General features: G+C 40.3%; 1 protein-coding gene across 5 annotated transcripts in view; it reads right to left on the minus strand.

Moving 5' to 3' along the window:
* The window catches only part of gne (glucosamine (UDP-N-acetyl)-2-epimerase/N-acetylmannosamine kinase), a 28,814-nt gene extending 8,854 nt beyond the window's left edge, over nt 1-19,960 (minus strand). Inside the window, exons 1-4 of one of the 5 annotated variants that reach the window (XM_042081306.1) lie at nt 19,646-19,960; nt 5,392-5,415; nt 3,925-4,133; nt 3,554-3,800 (exon numbers count right to left, since the gene is read on the minus strand). In XM_042081306.1, the coding sequence (XP_041937240.1) occupies nt 3,554-3,800; nt 3,925-4,115 (438 nt within the window). In that variant the 5' untranslated portion in view covers nt 4,116-4,133; nt 5,392-5,415; nt 19,646-19,960. Of the gene's footprint in view, nt 1-3,553; nt 3,801-3,924; nt 4,134-5,391; nt 5,416-8,441; nt 9,166-19,645 lie in introns of those variants that run through there. The other 4 variants (XM_042080981.1, XM_042081141.1, XM_042081221.1 and 1 more) reach the window with 4 other exon arrangements.
* Nucleotides 19,961-21,163: the final 1,203 nt, after the last annotated feature.

Consider the following 21,163-nt stretch of genomic DNA (forward strand, 5'->3'; position numbering starts at 1 on the left):
AATGCTATTTATGCCACTTCGAAAGTTTGTTTAGATCCAGTGATTCTGCCGTTAAAAGGTAGAGTACAATAAGAACAAGTTAGTGCATCAGTGAGTGCTTTTTTTATACAGTCAAGTGTCAGTTCTAGTCAGGTGGCAAGTGCTAGAATTAGCAACGCTAGTTGTAAGTAGTGCTATGAGAGGAGATATTCTCTGAAGAGCTGGGTCTTCAGGAGTTTTTTGAAGATGGAGAGGGAGGTCCCTGCTTTAGTAGGAACTGATAGCGCGTTCCACCAACGAGGAACAACAGATGAGAAAAGTTTGGATTGGCCTGAGCGTACCGGTGGCAGAGCTAGATGCCGTTCGTCTGAGGAGCGCAACGGTCTGGAGGTAGCATATGCCTGTATGAGGGCATTCAAGTAGGTGGGAGCAGAACTGGAGACTACTTTGTAGGCAAGCGTTGGAGCCTTGAATTTGATGCAGCAGCCATAGATAGCCAGTGTAGCTGGATGAGCAGCAGGGCAACATGTGCCCTTTTGGGTTGGTTGTAGACCAGGCGCGCCGCCGTGTTCTGGATCATCTGAAGGGGTTTCACTGTGCAGGCTGAGAGACCTGGGTAGCACATTGAGTCAGGTAAGTCCTGATTTTTCGTATGTTGTGGAGTGCGAAACGGCACGGCCGGGCAACCGAGGCAACGTGATTAGAGAAGGTTAGCTGCTTGTCTAGCATGACTTCTAAGTTTCTTGCAGCCCTGGTGGATGTTGAGCAGCCACTCTTGAACCCAGATTGATTTAGATCAAGAAGGTTCCTTTAAGCTACACCAGAAGACTTTGAAAAGATTTGGAAAATATGTTTGAAAGACTATAGTCACACACCCTCTCACATCTAAAGACAAGACACAGATTTTATAGTCATAGACTATATAGACAAGATTTTGCAACGACTAGGAATCTTACAGGGTCACTATTTACAAGACTGCAACTAGATTCCTTTTAATCATTTCCCATTGTGTACCAGATATCAACAGGAAGTCAACAAAGCTTGCATAAACGAGCAAGCAGATTCCTTCAAATGCGCCGCTGACTATCAAAATACCGATGCGCTGTTTGAAGTTGCGCTGCTTGCTGTTAAAGGTAATGACAGATGTCATTGTCAAAAGTAGAACACTTGCTGTATTGTTATGACTCATTGATCCAAATGGTTTGCTGTTTATTTTGTGTGCGGTGTATATTTAATGATTCGTTGGGTTTGGGTGTATACTGTGTGCAGTGAAGTTTGCTGTGTTTATGTCAATACTATTTGCTGTGGGTTGTTGTGGCACTGTGTGCTTGAACTATGGGTCTGTGATTGCATAGCGATCAGCTGATTATTACAGCCAGCTGACTACCCCCTCTGCATAGCGCTTACTGCACGTGAGACTTTTTTGACTGCTAATTGATGACCAGGTGGGCACGCGACACCGGAGTTTGATCAGGCACACACGGAGGCAGGACGAGCAGAAAAACACAGGCAGCACGCCACAGGAGACGAAGGGCTGGAGTGGGGTGCCGCGTCTGGAGAACGGGACCTGAAGCCTGATTCCACAGATTTTAAAGCTAAGTAAAGGAAAGTCCATCTGCCTGTAGCGAAGTGAGAGTGGGATATGAGTGTTATCTGCTTGCGACTTAGGAGCTCTCCCTCTCTCCTAGTGTTTGGCTGTAACCTACGCAGTGAGCCTGCCTACAAACGCAAGACGACGTGACGCCAGCGGCCGGATGAGTTTGGTTCAACACTCACTAAAGCTAAGTAAACGAAAGTTGGTTTGCCTGCGTGCGTGTGTGTACATAATAATTGTCTACTGGGATGCGACGGAGACTGAGAGCCTCTTTTTGTTTGTCCTGAGTGTCAGAGTGACTGGGGCCTGCCTGTAGTAGTAAGACGACGTGGCGCTGGCTGCCATATGTGGAGTTTCACTCTACGTTCGCTATTGACTGAGTGTTTCGGAATGATTGGAGTCTGCCTGAAATAACAAGACGATCCGGTTCTCCCAACCCCGTGCCGAACTAAACGGACTTGACACCATATGCCTAGCTTCCCTATTGAACTCTGGGAGTTTTATCTTTAGCTCTGTGCCAATGGACTGAATGTTTTATGGACTCTTTGTGATATAACGTGCATATTGTATGGGGGTGTGTTTGTGTAAATTTAATAAATTGTTAAACGGTCTTTCCATTCTCCAACAGTGGAAATTTTTATGCTGGTAGTACGAACCTGACCTTTTGTGTGACATCATTCTCATTGGTTTAAAGCAGTGTTTCTCAAAGTGTGGTCCGGGGACCACAGGTGGTCCGCAAGCTATCCCAAGTGGTCCGCGAGCAGACAATATAGAGGAGTTGTTTGCAATATTGAACCAACTTGTTTGTAAATTCAAACAGTTCTGCAACACTTCCTATGTAAGCTATGCCACTTTAAATCATATGAATCCTCTGACACAATAGCAAGGTGCAAAGACAACAAGTAAGGTGGTTCAGTGAGTTGGCCTATTGTGTAATAATATACTGTTGAAGTAGGTCTGCTATTTTTTTCAGCTAGATGATCCGTGATATTTTTTTTCATTGGTTAAGTGGTCCTTGGTCTGGAAAAGTTTGAGAAACTTAAAGTCCTTAAAGGATGTTACCCCAAAAACCCACCCATGACTGATTAAGAAACATAAGAACAACCCGTTTGCACCTGGCTCCCAGCGTTGGATCACATAATCACGGCATTAAATTAGTGAATATGGACTGGCCGTGCCTTTAATGTCTTTAAACATTGCGCCTCTGACCACCCGTATCTGATCGCTACGATAGGGCCCTTAGACTACAAACTGTCATTTAAAGTATACCTTCATCATGTCCCTCTAGCCTAAATGTTTAAAAAATGCTTCTAATTACTGAAGTGATTTAGATTTGATTGTGCCTGCGACATGTCAATAAATGTACAAGTATTGTTATCACCACTGGTTCTCAGCAGTGCGGAAGGCTGTTTGTAGAGCGCACTGCATATTGATATTAGAGCGCATAGTCAAGTCAGACAACATTAGGAATGTCACCTTTTGATTTAACAAAATGAGTCCCAAATGTATGCATGAACATGATGCATTGTTCATGATTATTTCTAAATGCCACACTACACATTCTAACATCCATCTAAAAGCATTTCATTTTTAATATTTGAGACCAATAGTGAAAAGGTATTCATAGCACACAAAATGGACAACATGTAAGAAAAGTCACAATTAGATGGATAAATTGACTGATTTAAAAGATGAAGAAGGCTGGTTCCCATTTACAGTTTGCAGTTCAATTGTTAGAGGGCACATGTGAGTGCAGTGCTTCAGATGGACCATCATTATTAGTTTTGGACTGTAGTCCATGTTAAGTCCATCCTTCTGCATGAGTGTGGAGGATGATGGCTGATCGAGTCTCACTGCCTCCCTGGTCCTGATCCAATCCAAGCCTAATGGTGCCCTATGAAAGCTAGCCTGCTCAACTGATAAAACTGTCCAGCCCAAATTTCCATAATTTCCAGTCGTAATGCTACGAAATGCGCTCACCTCTCCTCCCTCCAGATGCAAGATACGAATATTCATGAGGGCTGCCGCAGTAGCCAGGGCCAGGGCATCGAATCGGTCGCCATGGACAATCAGCACGTCTGGGTTAAGCCTCTGGAGGACGTCAGGCAGCTTGACCAGCGCAAGGCCAACAGACTCCACCATGGCTGCCTCATCCTCCCCACGCACAATCGTATGCAACTTGGAGCCAATGTCAAACTCATCCTGTTCGATCATACGGAATGTGTTTCTGTGGGGAATAGGGAATACCAGGAGGCATTTAAAGCCATGTTTGCATAACTTTCCTGGAATTTCAACTTAACCTAAGCACATAATGTGAGCAGTGGCTTATATCTTGACTAATGTTATCTTACCCATAATCATCAATAAGGTGAGATCCTAGCACCACCACCTCCAGCTCAAAAACCTCTGGATTGGCCTTCATACCAAACATAATTGGTGCCAGCTTGGAGTAGTCAGCACGGTTGCAGGTAGCGACGCACACCTTCAGCTTCCGTTTGCCATTATTTTCCATCTTCTCCACTTGTTCCCTCTCCCTTTGCATTTTTAGGTAATACAGCTCCTGCCAAAAATAGAAAACACAAAAATATGAATATTTTGTAGGAAACTACTTTGTGTTTGTTGATGATCGGCAGTCTCATCCCTGTGAGAGAGCAGTTAGTATGCAAACAAATTTTAGCAAATTGTGTTCAAGATCTAGGAGTGACTAAAAAATGCAATTCATGCCATATTCCCTTTTGTCACTCTTGGTGTGGACGATTTTCAACCAGTTCCACAAGTCAATACAAGCCAGACTAGTTCCACAATATTTTAAAACAAAAGAACAGACAGCATGGGATACACATCATGACTAGGTCTTAAAGGAATTATCCGGAGTAAAATGCACTTTAGATCGATTTACGGATGATTGGGAGTACATATGTTGAGTTGACATCCAAATCATGTCATTCGGATGTGTTTTGAAAAAAGAAAAAAAAAAAAAAAAAAAAAAAAAAAACATAGTCCAGTCCATACAACTTCATTTCAATTTCAAAAGAAATACTGGACTATTTTTTATTTATATATTTTTTTAAACGGCGACGAAATTGTGAACACACTTGGCAATCGAGATGGCAACATTTCCGGAAAGGTACTGGCTTGATGAAATTCATTCTGGGCTCTCTATCAGACCACATAAAGACCTCGGGATACTTCGGTTTGGCTTTAGGGACCCTCTACTCACTACCACGTAAGTGCAATGTTGTTTGGAACTGTAGAAGAGGTATAAAAATAGCGTTTTGTAGCGGCAAAATAATATGCCCTTCTCACTTCCACGCTAACGAGCTTTGACTAAAAACGGTAACATCTAACTTTCTCAAAACACATCCGAATGACATGATTTGGATGTCAACTCAACGTATGTACTCCCAATCATCCATAAATCGATCTAAAGTGCATTTTACTCCGGATAATTCCTTTAAAGACACAGCACAGCACATCTGTCATCTGTTACACCTGGTCGCTCCAGTTTTTTTTTTAATTTGACATCTGATAAGTCATGTCATAGTCTCATCATTGTTTTCCATCCTAGCCAAAGTAGGGTTATAAAGCAAGTGAGGTGAGACCATGTATAACAGAGGTCACAGGAGATCCTCAGTGCTTGAAATGTTGAAACAGGATGCAGCTCACAGGATGCAGCTCAGCGCTCAGTGCACAGTGTCCTGGCATAAGATACAGCGCTGGTATCTATGCAAGCCTGAGATCACCATGCCAGAAGGTTGCCAGGGTGTGGACCACATAGACATAATATAGATATTATGTCTATGGTGGACCATACTTACATGAGTGCTCCTCTCAGTGAGTCGCTGAGGCATGAAAACAAATGAGAACAAATACTTAAAAAGGGAAAAACACAACTAAGTCACTTTTTATTGTGAGGACACTTACAGTGTTCAGGTACAACACTGTTATCAACGTAGGATTTCCTTGAGTCAAATGGGTAATAATCACTAGACTACAATCAAACTCAATATATTGTAAAGTGGAATTGCGTTTTAAAAGTCAGGTGAAAAATTCAAGATGAGAAAGCCATTAGTCAATGATGATCATAAGAAATAGGGAATGTATGTAAATTGACTGAAAAGCAGTTAATGATAATCTTGGTCCTGATTTTCACCAAGCAACACAATTGATAGAAATGAACTCCCACCACTACCAAACTATCTGCAGACTAGAGAGGGTTAAAGCGGCTCTTTGCTATCTCTCTGTAACGAGTGGTCATTCCTCCTATCCTATCCCCTCCCCCAATGCCCTGCCAAAGCCCTGATAATCATTGACAAAAGTACAGAGCTCCATAGTCCCTTAACTGCTCCATGTTTAGGAGAAAGCAAGTGCCCATATTGACATAATGAGAGTCTCTTGGACAAACAGAGCAGAGCAGTTACAGGAACTTGGCCAAAGCAAGCACTTGGCTTCCTACCCCCCCCCCCCCCCCCCCCACCCCCCTAAAAAAAGAAAAGACAAGATGACAAGACACTATGATTATCTTCATCTATTTCCATCTGGAGTTCGTTTTAGGCTATAGGCCTACACAATTCCTTTACCATCTATTAGAGGGTACTTCCTTTGTAGTTCTGACAACCTCATTAAACTCAGTAACAGATGATTAGCCTAGATATTTGTGCTTATATCTAGTCCGATCATGGCTACAACACATTTTCTTATTTAATTTTTCCTTAATTAGTTAACACAACTTGTCATGTTATTATCATGGGGTACATCACACATAACACATAATAGGCCTAACGTACCAGTTCATCCACATAACACATAATAATCCTAACGTACCAGTTCATCTTCAGGCTTCTAAACGAACTCAGATCAGCTGGGATGGACTCAGACTCAGCATTTTCTATGTCTTTGCACACCAGAAGCGTCCACGCAGCGGACACGCTCACGCCACGCACCTGGTGTGAAACGGGCCTAACGCAAACCGAACTGAGACCACCTCAGGAGGTAGTTTTGGCACGGTTCGCTTTGAAGTCCATGGCACGGTTCGCATTATCTGTGCATTGTGAACACAAATCGCCCTGGGTTCTCTTTCACATTTTGCTATTGTATGCTAGCTTATTTTGTCCTACTTGACTTTCCATTGCCAAAAAAGAAGGCATGTCATTTATTATTATTTTTTAACTATTATCATTAGGCTCATGATAGGCCTACAGACATTTGAAATGTACAAATTTGGTGTGTTCTTAAGTTATCGTTCAGCTGAATATCTTTTTATCCAAGGTATTGGTAGCCTAACTAATGAAGAATTAGCAAACTTTGGATCCATTTCTCACCATTTTTCAGTAACCAGGTGGGGCGGGTCTACCACTGAATTAGACAGTGTGATTGGTTGGCGTGTTGACTGACTGTTCAAGAGGATATTTGCAATAACTTCAGATTAGAATTAATTCTGAAAATATATTATCATACATATATATATATATATATATATATATATATATATATATATATATAATTTTTTTTTTTTTTTTTTTTTTTTTTTTTTTTTTCAGAAAAAATTATGAAACAAAATCACCACACCAATTAGGCCTATGGGTTATGCTAATTATTTCAACTTGATAATGAATGATGATGGAAATGAGCAACTATATAGCCCATAATCCAAAGCAGTAGCCTAAGGTCTGAGACCCCCAGAGAAGGTATAGTCTGAATAGGAAGAAAACTGAAGCCCCATCAGAGCAGCAGAAGTGCACAAGAAAGAGATCCGAGTCCTCTTTCAAAGGAACTCATAATGTGAATACAAAATGAACAGAGTCCCTTTTGTTTTGGTCCACTTTCTGGTCCCCTTTTAGTGGACTGAGTTCGGTTATTTTAAATAGTACTATATGTGAAAACACCCTATACCTACCATCTATATTACACTGAATATACAGTATGAACTAAGTCCTAACCAGCCATTCTAGGCCTAAGCGCTGGTTGTGATGGATCATCTATTGTCCAGTATCTTCCCAGCAGAAGTGAGTAAAGATGAGTTTGGGAGTGACTCCACTATGCTATAACAGCTTTAAACTGCCATTTTTTGGCACTACCATCCTACATGTTGGTAACTGAGATTATTTTCAAAGAACCACCATACAATCTTGAACGGCCTGCTGACCCTTAAACTGCTGTGAGAGCTGTATCGTCAGCTGGAAGCCCCCTCCAGCCGGCTGAGCTGACAAACAAACTGCTGTCATGAGGTTGAGGGGAAATGGGGAGACATAGCCTAGTTAGTGGTTACTTTGTAATGTAACAATTTCATGAAAAAGCCTAATTAATGCAGTCCAATCTATATTTGGCCAACACTGTACCACTCTTACTTTATTCCACCTCTTAACCATCATGAATTTTAATTGAGTGCTTCTACACTGTTCTAGCAGAGTCATCTGAGAGCCTGATAACACTACACATATTGTCCAGACACTGTGCTATTCAAAAATTCTTTGCAATTCGCTCAACTTGACAGTCAGTGTGAAATGCTCCTTCATGCCAACAAAACCACACCATTCATTACACAGCTCGTCATAGCCATAGACTAGATGCCGATTCAGCCACTCAGTACAACAGTACAAAATTAGAGGCAGCAGTGTTTTACAAATAAGATCTTGGAACATAATTGCAGGACCAAGTCACAATAAGGACACACATTCTTTAAGCAGCCTGTTTTAGTCCCCCCATGCTAACATTATAGGGCTAACAGCCGGGTTACAGCCCTCTGTCATCAAAGCAACCCAGCCAGAGCTCTTCTGAGACGTAGCATCACAAGACTGGAGCTCTACACTAGGCATTATGATGGGGGCAGGGGCCGAGAGGACCAAGACAGAAACGGTAGCAGACTCACATGCGGGTTACGGCCTTCAATACCAGCGAACATGACTCCTCCTGCAATCCGTAAGCAACTGTATTCTTCTGCTGTCCCTTAAAAACTGCCTCCCTCTATCACCTCCTCTCCTCAGTCACCCGGCTCATGCAGTCTTTTATACGCAGTGTTCTGATTACCTCTCTGCCTCACAAAGCAGCACATACCCTGGAGGAGGGCATTACACACACTAGCAGCTGTGATTGGCAGCCTAGCACGACAAATAAACCAATAGATTCCACCCACTCAGCGATGGCGGGGGAGGGCTATGATACGTATGCAGGCACACACAGACACACACACACAAATCCTCCATCCCAAATCCCACCACTGCAGCCTTAATACTGCCACCAACAGGGCACGTTTAGATGTACAGTAAAACTGTAGGCTGCTGCATGGACTTGCAAAGAAAGAGAGAGAAAAGTCTGATTTGAGCATAGAATACCATGCAAAATTCTTAGGAGCTTGTAAAACAAAATGGCGTAAGATTTAAGCCTTGATCTTTGTAGAAGAATTTCAAACCGCCTCAAATCAAATATTCAAAATGTTCATGGAAAAACAGAAGTTTCTGATGCAACAAAGTGTGTGGGAAGTATGATGTAGAAATGGTCAAATGTTCAGCACTGTAAAAACAAAATTTTGCATGGCAAATTTTAAGGCTGCTGGATTGGCAACTTCCAATAACATTAAATCTTTCAGAACTGAAGAGCAACAGTGTTGAGCACATGGGCGTAGATTTAGGGTGGGACGCTAAGGACTAGTCCTAATCAAAATTTTAAGATGACAAAATTGTCCTCACCAATATTTTAGCGAACTTATTTGTACTGCTGATCATTCCGACAGCCAGCACGACAATACAAGAAACGTCAGGGTTATCTGACACGCAGGCTACACGCATGGAGAATGCCGATGCACAGGCTACTTTGCAGTGGCAGTCAAGCGAGCAGGTGTGTCAACGACAATGGTAAGTTACCAGGGCTGTCTGCCAATACATACCCCATAAAAGGCCAAAGTAAAACATTTTGATATTCCCTTTGCCCTTAAGCATGTACATGTTTGCCCCTTTTTGTGGTTTGTAGATCAGCTATGCCCCCAAGAAGAAGAAAGGGGACATACAAAGCTTTTTCATTATGCAGAGTCTAAGTAGGCAAACTAGCCATACAAACTGGCGACTAGTGACCAGGCTTTAAAATTCGGATTTTAGCATACTGTGTAAAATAACATTAGCTGTTGGGAGTACCCAGGATATTGTCACAGCTAAACCTAGCTTCTGTAATCTTTCAACCAAAGTTAGGAGTCATGTTGAATATGGGTGTGCCGTGCGGAGAGTCGCATAGGCTATAGCACAGAAAAGAAGTCACTAGGCTGCCAATCTTGCAGTGTATTTGTGAATGTAGCCTGCACAATGCAAAGAAATCAAAGATAAACTAGGTGCATTTCCATAGAAATTAAAAAACATTGCGAGACACCAGATATTTCTTCTATGATCTCATCCCATAAAGCTTTTCTTTGACTTGTTAGTTTTTTGAACATTTATTTTATCTAATGACATAGCAAACATGATTAATTGAATCCACATATCCTTGCACTTGCGAAAACTATTTTTCACTAGCCTAAAACAATGAGGTCGCAAAAACAATGACTTCAGACTTGACTTGCGACTCCACTCAAAAGACTTCAGACTTGGACGCTTCGAGACTCCTGAACAAGCTGTATTTCATGCAATTATTTTTTTTTAAATCTAAATGTATTCATGTATTTCTATTTTATTGCAACATACAGTATACTTTGGAAAACGTATAACGAGCGGCATGGCCCCTTTGCCATAATGTGCAACGTAACGCATGTGCGCACACTCACAGATAAAAAATGCATTGACCATGGCGACAAGAAGTCCTCCCGGAGTTGTGCCTTTTATCATTACTTTCGGTTAAAATAACTTCGTGCACAGAGGAAATAAGCGAACAGCTACATGCAAGGTGTGTGGCAACAACGTCTGATTCCATCAGGCATCTCCAAACGCACCCATATAGGTCAGTCACTTAGGCCTAGCATATATCGTCACAGGTGACAAGCTAACCATAGCAAAGTGTTGTGCTAATGCTGGGAACAGGCAGGGATGGGAAAAAAATACATCAGAATGTATTTCAAAATAAAATACCTAATAGGCCTACCCTCATTTTTAATGTATCAAAATAAAATACTGTATTTTTGTATTTAGAAAATACTCAAAATACTTTTTTCAAGGAAGTATGAAAGCACTGCAAAAAAAGCTTCCTTTTTTTTCAAACATTGAGCCTATAAACTATACAGTAAAAAACAATACAATTTGGCCCCTGTCATGCCAAATAGTATACAGTATGCAAGTTCATGTAGTGTGATCAGAATTAAGAATAATTCAAGAATTTCCATTTCCATTTAGTCATCTAGCTGATGCTTATCCAAAACGACTGACAGAGCTTTCAATTCGGCAGCCGTGGCCTACTGGTTAGCGCTTCGGACTTGTAACCGGAGGGTTGCCGGTTCGAACCCCGACCCCTCATTGCTACCCGTGCGCTGCTGTTGATGCAGGCAGCTCACTGCGCCGGGATTAGTGTGTGTTCACTGTGTGCTGAGTGTTTCACTAATTCACGGATTGGGATAAATGCAGAGATTATATTTTCTTAAATGCAGAGATTAAAATATACTTATACTTACAATTAACCACATTATAATCAATAGGCCAAAATCATAATTGTGTATCTGTGCCGAATTTCGTAATTCAAGTCCTGTGTAGAACTGAATAAGAAAATCATAAAGCTGTATATCTTGAACTTCCAGTACAGTATGTGAGAAACTTGACTTGCCTTAATATCTCCAACCTCAAGTATGCAGCTAATAAGGAAATAGAATTGTTATTTAATTAAACAAGGTGAACTTCTCCCCACTGTGGAATGCAGAAAAGGATGCTACAAGGAAGGAAATTCAAACATAATTCACAGATTGGGATAAATGCAGAGACCAAATTTCCCTCACGGGATCAAAAGAGTATTTATACTTCAGACCAGAGCTGATGCTTCAGCAAAGGTCGTCACTGAAAAGCTGTGAATGTCGTTGAACACAGCTGTTCTCACATTAGCTAACTGCGATAAACATTAACCATTGTTGCCTAATTACCAATTATTCATTACACCTGTGTGTAGTATCTACTTTTTTTAGTGTTTTTCACATATAGTATTTTGCAGTATTTTTAAAATACAAAAATACACACCAATAAAGTATTTTGATACAAAATACAGAGCCATTTCCTTCAACCCAATAAAATACAAATGACAAAATACTATTTTGTATTTGAAATACATATTACATGTTTCAGAAATACTACTCATCCCTGAGAACAGGCAGATTACATCTTTATAGTTGGCCATATGATGACATGCTTAGGGTAATACTGTATTTCACCAGTTAGGGCACCAAAATTGCCAGCAGCGGCACTGTGTAGCCTATCTTGACATGTCTATGTTTTGGGTTGCAATATACAGGTAGTGGGCTCTCTGTTAATTTTAATGAGTAGGCCTAAGCCTAAAGTTACAGCATTTCTATCACAATTGACCAGACTTTGACCTTTGGCCTGCTTTTAACAAAATTCTGGCTATGATTGTTCCTTGTATTGCATCATGAGCCATCACTGTGCCTATTGCATTCTACTGTTGTTAGCCTTAAGCCTAGCTCAGTCTAGCCTGGGTGTTCCCATGCTGCCTTGCGCGCGATTTGATTCACGCTGCTAAGGCAGCCTGGAGACCATGGAGCAAATTTTCGCCTGAGATAGGGGACCAATCACAGAACAAGGGGGAAAGCAAGATGATGATGAGCTATGCACAGACGCATTTGATAGACATCCGTGGCACCAGGCTAAGCTCAGTCATTATGTTATACCACATCGCCCTCTATTAGAAGTGCAATGAGCTGCATTGAGCATAATAAACTGCATTTAGAATTCCAAATTCATATTTCTAGATATTTTGGTGAAAGTAACTCAAAAGTAATACAATAGTAGTGTAATGCCTTACAATTCAGATACATATTATAATGTAACAAATTACTTTGAAATGACAGTAATGAGTAATACATTACGATTTTGAAGTAAGTTGCCCAACACTGATGACAACCATCACTTTCTATGTGTGTTTGTGTGTGTGTGTGTGTGTGTGTGTGTGTGTGTGTGTGGAAAGTCAATCAAATTCTGTGATTGCCACTTATGTGAATGATCTCACAAATCACACAAACCAAATCAAGTTTTAAAAAATCGCAAAATTGAGCGAAATTCGAGCGAAAATATCGAAATTGAGATTCTTCACTTAGTATTGGTATTGAAACAATAATGTTGGTATTGTGACAACAGGAGTTGGGGATGTGTCCCCCCCCAAAGCTGAGACCAAACCTACGCCCTTGGTTGAGCAGCAATCCATCATTATTCAAAATTAGGGCTGTCAAAATGAATGTGTTAATTGCTGCGATTAATTTTGAAATACATAGCGCATTGGGCTATAAAATATCAACGCAATAATGCATTTTGTTTACCTACTTCCTTTAGGCTTTTATTATGTATATCTATGGCTGATGTCATGTAACAGAAGCCACAAAACCTGAAGCCGCAAGCCTGAGTGTTTACTTTACTGTCTATGGAGTTAGCTGAAGATTACGGAAGCGTATTACGGCTTCTACCCACAGTTGCGTTCCGTCAACGCATGCCAGTGGGTGTTCCCGACGGTAGCTATGCAAATGTGTAGTATAACCGTAATTTGATTGGTTGGTGCTGTCCGTCGATTGGCTTGATTGGCCGGTGCCGTCTGTCGGTGCAGCAACAGCTGAACTTCTCAACGCAAGCTACGGGAGAAATGCGACGCAACGGACCCACAATTCAGTTTGGCAACGGATGACGTATAAGTATATATAAGTATATATAAGTATATATACTCTTTTGATCCCGTGAGGGAAATTTGGTCTCTGCATTTATCCCAATCCGTGAATTAGTGAAACACACTCAGCACACAGTGAACAAACAGTGAGGTGAAGCACACACTAATCCCGGCGCAGTAAACTGCCTGCAACAACAGCAGCGCTCGGGGAGCAGTGAGGGGTTAGGTGCCTTGCTCAAGGGCACTTCAGACGTGCCTACTGGTCGGGGTACAAACCGGCAACCCTCGGGTTACAAGTCCAAAGCGCTAACCAGTAGGCCATTAATGTCATTAATGTTCATTGTTAATGTTAACTAGAAAATGTAATTTCGAGGAAATTACCATTGCATGAAAATATAAACATACTGTATATTAACATAAAATGCCAAACAAACTTTTATTGGGAAACAGTTGGCAGGAGTCATAGTTGATAACAACTGACAGTTGAAATGGCTGAACAGTTAAATAGTTGAGTAGTTTAAATAGTTAAATTATTTAATAGTGAATTGTTGTAGTGAGGACATGTATTTTGAAACAGTTGTGGGCAGAGGAAATAGTAGTCTTAAGAGCGCCAGATTGTATGCTTAAAGCCTGAGACAGAGTATATAGTTTAAAAGTTGAATGTAGATAGTGTAATGGATGTTGATAGACAGAAAGTTGAATGGATGTTGATAGGCAGATTGTTTAATGGATGTTGATGTATAGTTTAATGGGTGGATGAGTGAATGGTTTGAAGAGGATGAATGGATAGAAAGTTGGATGGAATGTGCCTTATATCCTTGTAGAATGGAGAGACACAGAGAGAGTTGGCCTAGTTAAGCAGAAAGCAGTTGATACAGGTGCAATCAGTTTAACTGGCCCTTTGATGGGTCCTAGTAGTGAGCAGCTGGAAGTTGATACAGGTGCAAATCAAGTTAATTAGTCCATTGTGATGTCATAGTGCTAATACAAAATCTATGGGGAAAAATAAGCTTGTTTTTTATTAATATCTCAAAAAGTATAACGTTTACAAAAGTGAAAAATACATTCCCCACGTGTCCTTTTCAAGAACTACGTTACAAAGTTTGAACGAAGTTTCTACATTAAACGGTTAAAGCTGAATTAGATGCAGACATTTGGTGGGAAGAATAATAACTAGAAAACGCAATTCCAGGGAATTACTAGTGCATGAAAATGCAAAACATATGGTGTGAAATATATTGTTAAAACAGATGATGTGCTAATTGGCAACCAACATGATGAGGTTTAATATAGTTGAAATGACTGAACTAGGTAGATGAGGTTTAATATAGTTGGAATGACTGAACAGATAGGTGGATAGTTTAAAAGGTTAAATTATTTGCTAGGTAGACGAGGTTTAATATAGTTGGAATGACTAGACAGTTAAATAGGTGGATAGTGTAAAAGGTTAAATTATTTGCTAGGTAGATGAGGTTTAATATAGTTGGAATGACTGAACTAGGTAGATAAGGTTTAATATAGTTGTAATGACTGAACAGTTAAATAGGTGGATAGTTTAAAAGGTTAAATTATTTGCTAGGTAGATGAGGTTTAATAGTTGGAATGACTAAACTAGGTAGATGAGGTTTAATATAGCCTGGCCACCTGGCCTAGGATTCTAATTGCTTAACGGCAGTCTTAATAGAGCCATATTGTATGCTTAAAGCCTGAGACAGAGTATTTAGTTTAAAAAATGTAGATAGTGTAATGGATGTTGATAGACAGAAAGTTGAATGGATGTTGATAGGCAGATTGTTTAATGGATGTTGATGGATAGTTTAATGGGTGGATGAGTGAATGGTTTGAAGAGGATGAATGGATAGAAAGTTGGATGAAATGTGCCTTATATCCTTGTAGAATGGAGAGACACAGAGAGAGTTGGCCTAGTTCAACAGAAAGCAGTTGATACAGGTGCAATCAGTTGAACTGATTCTTTGATGGGGCCTAGATGAGCAGCTGGAAGTTGATACAGCAAATCAAGTTAATTAGTCCATTGTGATGTCATCAGCCTAATGTTAAGTCTATGGGGATTTTATAAAAGTTAATAATTAATAGTTTAAAAAGTATAAAAGTTACAAAAATGAAAAATACAAAGCCCCCATGTCCTAACCTACGCAACATAGTTTGAATGAGGTTTCTACGTTAAACGGTTGAAGCTGCATTAACTGCGTTAGAAGAAGACGAATAAGAAGAAGAAGAAGAAGAAGAAGAAGAAGAAGAAGAAGAAGAAGAAGAAGAAGAAGAAGAAGAAGAAGAAGAAGAAGAAGCCTAGGAAGAACAGTACAGTGCATTTTCATGCACTGTAATAAGAAGAAGAATAATAATAAGAAGAATAAGACTTCGGATAACAGAACAGTGCATTTTCATGCACTGTAATTAGTTCATTAATGTCATGCGCAATTACTGTTAAGTAGCGAGAGTTACGGGAGTTCTTTAGCGACACCTAACGCTAATCTGTAGCCTCGCTTTAGCTCTGATTGGCGCCTATGTTTTTTTGTCAGGTCGTCTGAGTCGTCGGTCGAGTCAGTCAGTCATTAGCAGCACTAAGGTGGCGACCCACAAGAGTTAGAAGATCCGCTGGTCTCTTTAAGATCGCAAGTTTGAGAACTTCAGTTACAGTAGTACAGGCGAGAGAGTGGTGGATAAGATGAAACCGTGTGCCGGCGTTGTTCAGCAGTTGTTATATGGTATGTGAGTGGAAATATATGCTACACACGCAAGAGGTTCAACCAGGCGCTCAGGTGAAGTTATCAAGTCCTCAAGCGGTGCTCTTGGGGTAGGAAAAATCCAATAAAGCAATAGCAGGTCCCAGGCACTCAAATATATAAGAGGAGAAGGAATTCTTTAAAAACCCTTTATTTAATATGGCTTAGGTCATTTAAAATTATATTAATGATATTTTTGTTATACAACATAATACAGAAGCTAACTTGATAAAACAAATCATTCAGAATAACTGGGCCATTGTTAATTCTGACCCTACCCTCCAAACAGGTCTTTCCTGAACCCCCCTTGTTTCTTACAGGAGGGCCCCGACCCTTCGTGATCAGTTAGTTCACAGTTTTCTTCCCCCTGAGAAGAAGGAGAGTTGGCTTAAGAGACCCATCGGTGTACACCGATGCATGAATTGCCCCCATTGTGGTAATGTCATTCCTTCAAAAACATTTGTGGATTTTAAATCTAACAAAACCTACAAAATAAAAGATTTCATAAATTGTACCACCACATTTGTTATTCACCGTCTATCCTGTACATGTAAGGTGTTTTATGTAGGGCGCACAAAAAGGCGTCTACGATCGTTTGGCGGAACATAAATACGCTATTCGGACTAGCAACCCTGATTATCAGATGGCCCAACACTTTGCACAGGTTCATAATAAAGATGATTCTCTATTAAAAATAGAAGGGTTAGAACATGTAAGGCCTTTGGAGAGAGGCGGTGATGGGATCCGCAGACTCAACCAGCGCGAGACATTTTGGATCCATCAGCTGGATGCGTCAAGTTATCCTGGCTTGAACGAGGACATAGAATTTAAGTCTTTTTTATGATGTCGTAATAAGAAGTTTTGCGCTCTTTTGTGATCTCATGTAGTTCTGTCATGTCTAGGATTGTTGTGTGTGTGTGTGTAGTTTTTGATTACTGTGTGTGGTTTTCTTGCAGACCTGTTTACTCATTAGGCTAATTGATTATATTAGATCTTATTGAGTTAATTAAATGATTGTATTGTGGGTGGGACTTAACTTATAAGTCTGTGGCATTCTCATTCATGTTGCTACTTTTCCCTGAAGAAGACCATGTTCGGTCGAAACACGTTGGCTCAATATTTTAAATGACCTAAGCCATATTCAATAAAGGCTTTTTAAAGAATTCCTTCTCCTCTTATATATTTGAGTGCCTGGGACCTGCTATTGCTTTATTATATGCTACACATATTCGAAGCCATCACCCAGATGATGATGTAGGCTACCAATCTCTGAAACGAGAAAAAAAAACTTCCCATGCGCTTCAGCAGCCTTTTGATACACATACAAATAGGGCCAAAACCTATGGCTTAAATTAAATGATTTCGTAATGACAGAAAGCTATGTAAATCGTGTGGTAATTACCTTTATGTTGGGGTAACTTGTAACTTCTCACATGAGGAGCTGGTAATGTTTAGTGCATAGACAGTAAAAGAAAGTGACAATGCTAACCAGGCTAATAAACAAACCATGCTACGGTGAGTTAACATAGACTGTATATAGAACAGTCTATGTGAGTTAATGTAGAAGGGCAAAGTCACATGACTTCTAGTTGTAGTCTGTTTATGAAATGAAAGGAGCGATTTCGTTTTTTAAAATAAGGCAAAATAGTGTGATATGTTCACAGTTAGTAGGCTTGATTATTACTGTACACACACTGTAAAATATTGAGGCAAATTGTAGACCCTTCCATATACAACTAAACACAGATGTCGAAGTTCTTGCTTAAGTGGATTTTTAAAAATCATTATTCTATGTCATTTGCACTTTCAGAAATAAGAGATGCTGTAGGCCTATTTTCAGTTTTATAGCTGATTGTCTTATTTTGTTTACAAGTTACAGATGGAGTCTGGGTACTTATTGTACTGTTTAGCCTACATCTTACACACTTCAGGCTGTTGCAGATAGCTCAGGGAAGAGACTATGACACTAAGTGGTACAGCCTGAGACATGCACAATAAAAAAAAATTGCTTTCTGCATTTTTGTTTTGCTTTACCCTCCATTGTACCGAACTCGTACCGAACTGTGATGTCCGAACTGAGGTATGAACCGAACCGTGACTTCTGTGTACCGTTACACCCCTAGTGTAGAGGGAATACAACAATGGACTTAAAACATTGAGCGTAAGGGATGAAGAGATGTGACTACCCACCCGCACGGCCTGGGGTCTACCAGTCAGGAAGTTAAAAATCCATTTACACAGAGATGAATTCAGTCCAAGATCTTCCAACTTAGTGAGTAGTAATACAGGTTTGATTGTATTAAATGCTGAGCTAAAATCTATAAACAGCATTCTAACATAATTCCCTGCCCTGTTATCAAGGTGGGCTAAATGCAAAGACCAAATTTCCCTCACGGGATCAAAAGAGTATACTTATACTTATAAACTCTGTCCCTGATTTTTCATACTATTGGTCTGACTGGGTCTCTATTAAATCTATGGTATCAAAATGACCATCACTTTTTGTCTTGAGTTGTCGTGTGCATTATCTTTTTACTGTATTTTTCCTGTTGAATTATAGGCCTATTTTAAATTCAATTTAAAAATATAAATGATGCAACTTTTGGAAATGGATGATAATTCCAAAATCACTTAGTAATCATGTTTAATAATCATCTATATTGAATCAATCAATATTGAATAAAATAATCATGATAATGTTTTTTGCCATAATCGAGCAGCCTGTGAGGCACCTGGAAGTTGTGATCTAGGCCCCAGGCCATTCTGACCCTACACAAGCCACTTACCCCAAGATACTCCTATCCAGGACGACTGTCAATATCAGCAATTAGTTAATGGAGTTGCTGTTAGTAAGAGCGTCATCTAACGTGAAATTTATTCAATATTATGGGGTATTTAAAACTACATTTTAAGCACGTTTTTCTCATTATGCGTATTTACGTGCACACGTACTTTAAAGTTAGCCTAAAGTTTACACAAAGATCCTTGATCACTTAACGTCTCTCTGGTTTACATGCACAGTGAACTAGATCTGCACTTGATATTTCAGTTTGATGAATGACGTTTCATTTCACCTTTAGAATGACGATGCACAACTGACTGTTTACCGTACAAGAAGAAGCCCAACTCTAGCTTCTAGACAGGACAGCTTTCTGACAAGTGATCTGACTTTGCAGCTCATTCACTTGAACGAGACACCATGGTTATTAACAGTTTGCTAGCTAAAGAGCTATGTACAATAACTGTCTACTACCGAGATACAATCTCGGAGGATGAAGTAAGACAGTGAATATACAACCATCCATTAATAATGCATTTAATGGGGAAACAGCCGTATGTAACTTAGCTTGCGAAATTAGCTGGCGGGACATAACAAACATCACATCTACTTGAACGTTGAGGATACTGACCAGAGATGCTAGCCAGCTAGTTAGTTGGACACATGCACCACTGTTATCATCACCAACTTACATAAACATTGTTACTTTCCTTTCCTAGTATGCGTTGCAGCTAATTCCCTAACATTATGTTACAGTGAACGTACCTTAAGCGCGACACACCTGGCACATCTATGACTACCAAAGAATCCTTCTTTAAACTTGTGTTGGTAATAGCAGAAAAATTCGTTCCTGATCCAGCTGAGCTGACACCATGCTCATAGATTAGAAAGCTAGATACCGCATTGGGCTCGAGTTCACGTAAACGCGGCCGCCATATTGCTGAGGACAACACACTTGCCGGTCGCCGCCCTACTCTGTCTGTGATTGGCTGTGCATGACTGACAGTTGCTGCCTCTGGCTAAATCGGACAAGTACGACGAGAACGTTAAAAAAAATCAAAAGACAAAACTGATGGGCTTCTATCACTAGTATTAGCCATGGGAAATATATACACACCTATCAGTAGGGAATTTAAAAAAATAAGTAAAAACAGTCTATTTTACAGTCTTTGGTTGACAGCTTCAACTATCAGTTGCGTCAGCCGGCCAATCACAGGGCGAGTAGGGCGGGACTCTTCCGCTACCACCCTACAAAAAACAAATTCTCTGCCGGCGATCGGAGACACCTGTCTGATTTCCAGTTAGTACGTGTTTCTCAGCTGTTGTTGCCCCCACCAATATGGCGGCGCTTTACGTACGTTTTGGAGCCCAAAGCGGTATCTAGCTTTCTATATCTATACCAGAGCCATGTACATGCTAACGTTAGCTACCTAACCTATCTGTTAGGAGTTGGACAGGAACATCCGGGAACTTTGGACTGAGACACGTCCCCATCCTGGGTGGTGCGTTCGTGGGGTCTGGTGGAAAACCTTTTTTTCCATCGGAAAAGTAATCGTGAACGTCACCTCATGTGTAGCCTACATAAGAAAGTTCTGCTGCGCACGCGAAAGTTTGAGGTGCATAGGCTATCAGAAACTTGAAAACATCAAGCAATGTTTTGTTTGATTAGTAGCCTACAGTGGACCAGCACCAGAATCGTTCAGTTTTTGCAGAAAGCATGAAACTTAGCACAGTTATACACCAGAGCCCTCTACATACTCTGGTTATACTACCCTTAGTGATCAAAGATTTAAATGGACCCCAACACATAGCGCCCCCTAGTGGCCGCCAACTTGAATTCAAATATGGCCACCATTCTTAATAGAATTGTTGATACTTCAAAATTAAACAAGATAAAAAAAAAAAGTAAATCAAAGTTCTAACACTTAATTTTCAGGGTCAAGGAAGCTATTGACATGATTTCCAAACAAACCTGATGTTGGCCATTTTGAAATCTAATATGGCGGATACCAAATGTGAAAATATTGACCATCTCTATTCATGAAATATCATTCAGAAAGTATAGTATAGTATAAAGTATATATACTCTTTTGATCTGGTGAGGGAAATTTGGTCACTGCATTTATCCCAATCCGTGAATTAGTGAAGCACACTAATCCCGGCGCAGTGAGCTGTCTGCAACAACAACGGCGCTCGGGGAGCTTAGGCAGAGACTTTCTAATGTGGAGACACAGCACTCCATAGATACTCCATAGAAATGCATGGGGCTAGTTTGTCACGCCA

This window comes from Alosa sapidissima, chromosome 1, assembly GCF_018492685.1.
Source record: "Alosa sapidissima isolate fAloSap1 chromosome 1, fAloSap1.pri, whole genome shotgun sequence".
Lineage (NCBI taxonomy): Eukaryota > Metazoa > Chordata > Actinopteri > Clupeiformes > Clupeidae > Alosa > Alosa sapidissima.